Source organism: Lacerta agilis, chromosome 7 (assembly GCF_009819535.1).
Source record: "Lacerta agilis isolate rLacAgi1 chromosome 7, rLacAgi1.pri, whole genome shotgun sequence".
NCBI classification, from domain to species: Eukaryota; Metazoa; Chordata; class Lepidosauria; order Squamata; family Lacertidae; genus Lacerta; species Lacerta agilis.
The window spans coordinates 10,474,340-10,481,739 of record NC_046318.1 but is presented as its reverse complement, the minus strand read 5'-3'; the positions used below and the strand labels follow the sequence as shown (position 1 = coordinate 10,481,739).

The window sequence follows — 7,400 nt, the reverse complement described above, 5'->3', positions numbered from 1 at the left end:
ACAGCCCGACGAAGACGCCAGTTTTAGTTATTAATTAATTTGCTTGTTAAGTTTGGCATAGCGCCCCAGCGCCTTCCATCCCCGAGGGGAAGAACAGAACTCTCGTACAGCCTGCGTTATGCTGCTGCTGCTGATTAAATATATTTATTAAATTTTGTATACCGCCCTTCATCCGGAGATCTCAGGACGGTCTGGTGCTGAAAACAAACCAACAAACAAGAACACAAAATGCAGAATAAAAAAGAGCAAACCAATAAACACCACCCCTACTCACAACCAACACCAGATTGATTGATTGATTATTAAATTTGTAAACTCCCTTCATCCTGAGATCCCAGGGTGGCCCACAACAGAAAGAAATATGAAAGGAGAATGCAAAGTATGTAATAAAAAGGGAAACAACCCAACAAGCCCACCCTCCCAGGGTCAATGCCTTATTTATTTATTTATTTATTTATTTGTCTATTGATTTACTTATTTAGTATACCACCCTTCATCTGAAGATCCCAAAGCTGTCTACAACAGAAGAAAATACAATATGAGAACGCAGAATAAACAATGCAATGAAAACGAATCAAGAATTGGCCGACTCCTTAAAAGCGCATTTTAAATGCCACAGAATGCCCATCAGCCCCAACGCCTGGTGGAAGTGAAGCATTTTTTGCCTGACGCTTAAAGGTACATAATGAAGGTGCCTGGCGTGTCTCCCTGGGGAGAGCATCCCCCAAAGCAGGGAGCCACCACAGAGAAGGCCTGTTCTTGTGTTGCCATGCTCCGGACTCCTCCAGGAGAAGACAGCAGGAGGGCTTAGTATGGATAACTGGGGAAACGGCTTTTTGTCAGAACCTTCCAGGATTTTTCTCACCATTAAATAAATACCTGGAGGACTCCTCTCCACTCAGAAGTGAGTACTTGGAAACAGTCCCTGGAACTAGGGGCGCATAGGATTGCAAACACATTTGGTCAGGAAACAGGCTCCGTTGAAAATAGTGGGGTTTCACTTCTCTTTTCCGGGTTGTGCTGAAAACTATTCGCATGCATCCCCCACTACCCCCAACAATTATCATTCCATGGCCCTTGTATTGCCTCATCCTTGACAGAGGTGCAAAGGGCAGCAGGGGCTTTTCTGCAGTGGCTCCCTGCTTGTGCAATACTTTCCCCAGGGAATCTTGCCTGAGGCCTCTGTTGCAAGTCTTTAGTCACCTGCTTAAAAAAAACACTTTTCTCTTCAACCAGGCCAATTGACAATCTGGCTTTTTAAATGTGCTTGTTGGGGGGGGGGAGTTTTTGGTTGGGTTTCTATTATGTCTCAGGTATTATTATTATTTTCTGTCGCAGACTGCCCTGAGATGAAGGGCGGATAAAGATTAAATAAACAATTAGGTGAAGAAGTCTGGTTCGTTTTTCTTGTTTTGTTGCGTGTTTTGCATTTTCATTTTGTGTGTGTGTGTGTGTGTGTGTTTTGTTTTTTTCTGTGGCGAGCTGTCAAACTTCAGAGGCCAGGGGAGCCGCGCGGCCTCTCTGAGGCACCTCGGCTGCTCCTTCCCTCAGCGCCGCCTCATCCTGCAAAGAAGGCCGCTTCCTCGCTCCGGACTCGGCGGCGGGGCGGCCCTTCCTCCTCGGGTCCCGCCCCGCGCTCCTCAAGCGAGGCCACCGCCGGCTTCGGGCGGCGGCACAGCAGAGATGCGGCGGGGCCGGCGGTCGCGGGTGTCCCGAGCGGGAGGGCCTCTGGCTTTGGCGGCGGCGGCCCTGCTGGTGGTGGCGACGGGGGCGCTGGGCTGGCTGTTGCTGTGGCAACGGGGCCTGCCGGACTCGGAGCTCGGCGAGGCCGGCGGAGTCGCGCTCCCTTCGCAGCAGCCTCCCGAGCTCGCCCGGCGGCTCCTCCGCAGGCCCGTGTACGACAAGCCTCCGCTGGGCAGGGAAGCGGAGCTGGGCGAGCTGGGCCGGCCCGTGCGCCTGGAGCTGAGCGCCGCCGAGCAGCGGCGCCAGGAGGAGAGCATCCGGAGCCACCAGATCAACATCTACCTCAGCGACCGCATCTCGCTGCACCGCCGCCTGCCGGAGCGCCGCCACCTCCAGTGAGTGAGACGGAGGGAGGGCGGCAAAGGGACGGGCGCTGCCCGAAGGAAACAGGGGAGTCGAGGCAGAGTGGGTGGCAGGGGAAAGCCTGGATGGCCGTCTGTCAATATGTGATCTAATTGAGATTTCTGCATTGCCGGGGGTTGGGCTAGATGACCCTCAGGGGACCCACCCAACTCTACAATTCCGTGATTGCACTGGAGAGTCTGCTTCCTCAGGTACCTGAAATGGCCACCTTACTAGAGCACAGGTGTGTGTGTGTGTGTGTGTGTATGGGAGGTGAGCTCCAGACAAGATTAAAACCAATGCTTTTTTCCTGGGGTACTCAAGGGTACTCAGTACCAGTTTTTTTTTTAAAAACAAACATTCATTTATTTGGTTTTCAAATTAAAATTTTACAAACAGATTTCCAACATACACCTTAAAAACAAGACCCCAAAGAATCTCCTGGACTTCCCTCTCCTCCCCTTTGTGGGTCCTCTTGTTAATAATTTCCTCCTGCATCTTTTAAAATAATCCAAATCTTTTGCATCTCCATTGTATCCAAATTTCACCATTAGACTACAAGTGTTACTACAATCCAACTAACGATTTTAACAGTTTGCAATGATTTTTAAAGTAGGTTATGAATTTCCCCGGCCCTCGGTCCCCCTTTTTTACCCATAATGTTAAAAGTGTGGTACTTAACTTACTATAACAGCCTCACATTTTTTTTCTATTAAAAAAAAAAGAGCACTGAGTAAAACCCAATCAGAGTGGATATGAGCTACTGCCTGTCTGGGGAAGTGTTGGCAAAACAAGATTGTACTGTATAGTGTACATGAGTGCCTAGGAGAGGAGGTTTGCTTTCAGTAGCAGATTCATAGGGGCCCAGCTATACTCCCCAGTTGTAACAGTGTATCATGCCTGTGTTTTTCTCCGACATTTTAAAATCTGCCCTCCTTAAACGTGGCCTGCCTACTGCAACTCGTCTTCCGCCTTACAGGTGAACATACGGCAATCTTTCCATACAGTAGTGTGCAAATATTGGCGTGTTACTGTAAATACTATGTCAGAAGAGGAACAGAGCAGGCAACTATGATCTGCTCTGAAAACAGGGAAACAACATTTGGAGGGGGGACGGGACCCGTGGCCTTTCTTTCAGTGCCTGTTCAAGTCAGAATGGGATCATGGTGCAGTGGGGGAGCTGTCACCCACCAGATACAAGGTTGATTCGGTTAAAGACTTTTGTTTGTGGGTATTTAATCCATCTAGTTCCAATTATAAGTAGGTAGCCGTGTTGGTCTGCCGTAGTCAAAACAAAATAAAAAAATAAAAAATAAATTCCTTCCAGTAGCACCTTAGAGACCAACTAAGTTTGTTCTTGGTATGAGCTTTCTTGGTATCTGAAGAAGTGTGCATGCACACAAAAGCTCATACCAAGAACAGACTTAGTTGGTCTCTAAGATGCTACTGGAAGGAATTTTATTTATTTTTTAATCCATCTAAATTCACCTGTTCACTTCCTGGAACAGTGCACTGCCTCACCCTAGGTGCCCTGGAAGGGTTTGTCCCACACTTTCAGAGCCTGTGTTTTCATACATAAAAAACCAGTCACTCGTGGCATAAATAGCTAGAATGCATATGAAAATCCAATCCTTAAATAATTGGGTAATTCAATATATAATGCCTACCTATGTACAAATGTCATGGTATGTGATACCTGTGGCTAGAAGTTAATGCAACCAGCAAACTCTATGCCAGAAGCAGTTGCCATGAATGGGACCTGTGCCAACTTAGCTTTAATGTGAAGGGTCACCTCTTTGAGAGTATCTCCACTTGAAAATTGTGTTCCAAATGAAGAAGTTTGTAAGTTGGTGTGAAAGTTTGTAGCCTCTCAAAATCATTGCAGCTTCCAGTTTTTCTGCTGCCCAACCCCTTTCCCATATTTTCTCAGGGAGTCCCATCTCTCACCATCGTCCTGCTGCCTCCCCAATAATTCTCCAAAAAGATGTGAGTTCACACAGCTATATTCCACCATTTTTGGAAGTTTGATATGTCAAGATATTTGGGCCATGATCATTCCTCAGTTGAGCACTTTCTTTGAACCCAGTCCTATATGTATAGTTAACCAAACTTATCACCGAGGCTGCAGTCCCATGCTTGTTGGTTTCTTGTTGTTGCTGCCTGTTCTCAATCAGGCACAGTGGTAGCCTTTGACAATATTTTCTTCCTGGAAATTTTCCAAGCAAGGCACCCTCAACTGACTTAAGCCGGATGTAGTTCCACTCTGTATGCTAGCTGTTCATAACCCTTTCATTCTTGCCACCTCAACCTGTACAATAAAGTGCCCTGTACAGTACACATGGACATTGCCAACAGCTGCCTTATCATGTTCATTTCTGCTTGTTAGAGGAAACTGAAGTCTTTTGTTTACAAAAGATTCTAACAAGATTGCTCATAAGAAGAAGAAGAAAAAATTCTACACTTTACTTCCTGGACTAGAGAGATTGTAAATTGCTGACGTTGCAATGTCTGTGATTGTAGATTAACTGAATGGTGTATCTATTTCCACCACACAGGTGAAACTCAGTTTCTGGTTATACACCTGACTATTAGCGACTAATAACTTCTCAGAAACTGGTTTGAGTACCATGCAATTTCACTGTGTTGGGGAACTTTCTCAAGACTACTGCAGCATGTGAAAGTTATCAACATGGTGAAATTTTCACCTCAAAAACAATAATTTGATTTGGCCCTTGAAGGGAGCAGCAGGAGCATTAGTGAGCAAAATGGGAACACCTTTGGGTAGGAGAGAGGTATTACTGAATGATCTGATGAAATATATTTCCTAGAAACCAGAAAACTGAGCAAGTGAATTTTATATGAGCTGGCTGTGATTAACCTTGGTGGGGCAAGGAAGTCTTCTGAAGCATTCATGTCTAATGTCCTACAGAACCTCAACCAGGTAGTTTCTTTATAGCAGAATGAAGACAGGCAGTAGATCTTGGTAGCCAACTTGATGGCCCCCTGATGTTGCTGTACTACAACACCTATCATTCCTTACCATTGGCATGCTGGCTGGGGTTGATGGAAGTTGGAGTCCAACAACACCTGGAGTTCACCACATTGGATACTTCAGGTCAAAATCTTGACATGGTGACAACATAATGACTTCTACTTTAATTGCCTTTGGCTGTGTAGGTAAGTCCCTGTGCCTGGCATTCTCCCAGTTTGGTAAACGAGGGAGATAGAAGGGTGGGTGACAATCGCCTCAATAATTTGTTGTAAGGTTTTAATCTATTCATTGGTATACGGTAGTTACAGTAATTGAATATCACAGATTTTCACAGCTGATATTTGAACTGCTTGAATAAAGGAGAATGAAGCTCAAAAGAAAAACTTGTGTGAATCTGAACAGTTACTGCATTCTGTGAAAATATGCTTAACATTTAATAATAATAAAGCTATATGGTTAAACTCTGCAGATATTAAAAGTAAGCTCTCACTGATCCAACTCTAATTGTTTTTAGAAAAGATATTTACATGCAATTAGTAGCAGCAGAATTGGGAGTGGGATGGCATTTGCAAATAATACATTATGAATAGGTGGTATTGACACTTGGATATACGGTTCATTCTGATGTGTGCTTGGAAGTAGTATTGAATTCCCTAATATACTTAATGTAGCGTGGAGCACATCACAAATTGGATGTTATTCCTAATGGAGTTGATACACTTTTTGAAACTGGAAGATGAAAATCTAGGAGAAATTACGTACCTTGCTGCAGGTCCTACTCTACACACACAGATACATATTTGCGTATTCACCTCACTTCTGCATAAATTGTTGGGCAGAGTATTGTTTAATTATGTATCTGATTTTTCAATTAAAATGTATGGTTTTCTTACAGATGCAGAGAAAAGAAGTATGATTATTATAACCTTCCAAAGACTTCTGTTATAATAGCTTTTTATAATGAGGCTTGGTCAACGCTTCTCAGAACAGTCCATAGTGTTCTTGAGACTTCTCCTGACATCCTTCTGGAAGAAGTCATCCTTGTAGACGATTACAGTGATAAAGGTAAGTCATTTGTGATGTCTCCACAAAGCCCCCTGCTGGCACAGGATTTTCTGTGAAAGGAATCAGGCATTTAGTAGCTACTACACTTGGAGGCAAGCGTAGCCCTTTTAGGATATAATTGGTACATCTTGGTGTAAGAGTGCAACTTAGCAGGAAGTATTTCCAAGGAACAATATAGACTGAAACTGGCTTGCATAGAGATGCATTGCCAGTGGCCTGCATTGTAATGGTTGCTCTGTACTCCTGAAAATTGCTTCTCTGTAATCATAGTGTTCTCGAAGCTACAAACATGAGTTTGGCCAAACTGCGGGAGGCAGTGAAGGATAGGCGTGCCTGGCGTGCTCTGGTCCATGGGGTCACGAAGAGTCGGACACGACTGAACGACTGAACAACAACAACAATCATAGTGTGATTATCTCTTCGGTATACCACAATGTTGTTTATTTCCCACCTCTCTTAGTCTTGGCGGACATGTGAGCCAGCACAGGATGTGGAGACTTGACTTATAATTTTTGGGCATGGTTTACTAAGCGACAGAATATTGCACAGGTTGGGATCCCCAATAATAAAAAGCTAGGCTAAGGGGAACCTAGCAGGCAGGGTCTGATGCACACAGGTAGGCAAGCTGCAGTTCAGTCATGCTGGTTCAAGCAGCAGCTGTACTCATTTTACGAATGGTTTGTGTGATGCTTGGCTAAATTACTTACCTCTCATCCCAGCTTACTCAACAGACTGGTTTTGAGGATAAAATGCTGCTCTGAGCTCCTTGGTATGCAAGTGTATCAAATAGATACATCTAGGTACCCCATCCAGATGACTACTGGATAGTTATGTGATATCAGGCAAAGTCTATCCTGTCTGCTGAAATCAAGTAACCAAAGACCCAGGAATCCCAGTTTTGCAGTAATAAGGATGAATGAGATTAATGAATCAATGCACAAAACGCTACTGTAAAATTTACAGCCGATGGGAGTCTACCTGCTGTTATATAAAACTAAGACTTGTAGGTGTAAAAGTATAACCAGAATAACTAAAATGAGCATGCCAAATAAAATGGGAGTGGTAACACTGAATTTTAAGACATTTGCTTGGCTCTTCTGCATACTATTTAATAAATCTAATAGTGGAACAAAGCAAAAGGGATGTCATAATAGGGGTCTCTGCAGATGGGATATTTCTGCTGTATAGATTTTAGCCCACATTTCATTTGAAGAAAAAACATCACTCCTTACAACTCTATTCTATATGTATTTTGATG

The 7,400-nt window shown here is 44.1% G+C and overlaps 1 protein-coding gene across 1 annotated transcript in view; it reads left to right on the top strand.

Moving 5' to 3' along the window:
* Positions 1-1,673: 1,673 nt before the first annotated feature.
* The window catches only part of GALNT12 (polypeptide N-acetylgalactosaminyltransferase 12), a 36,579-nt gene continuing 30,852 nt past the window's right edge, over positions 1,674-7,400 (top strand). Inside the window, exons 1-2 of the mRNA XM_033154362.1 lie at positions 1,674-2,078; positions 5,973-6,142. Of these exons, the coding sequence (XP_033010253.1) occupies positions 1,684-2,078; positions 5,973-6,142 (565 nt within the window). The 5' untranslated portion in view covers positions 1,674-1,683. The remainder of the gene's footprint in view (positions 2,079-5,972; positions 6,143-7,400) is intronic.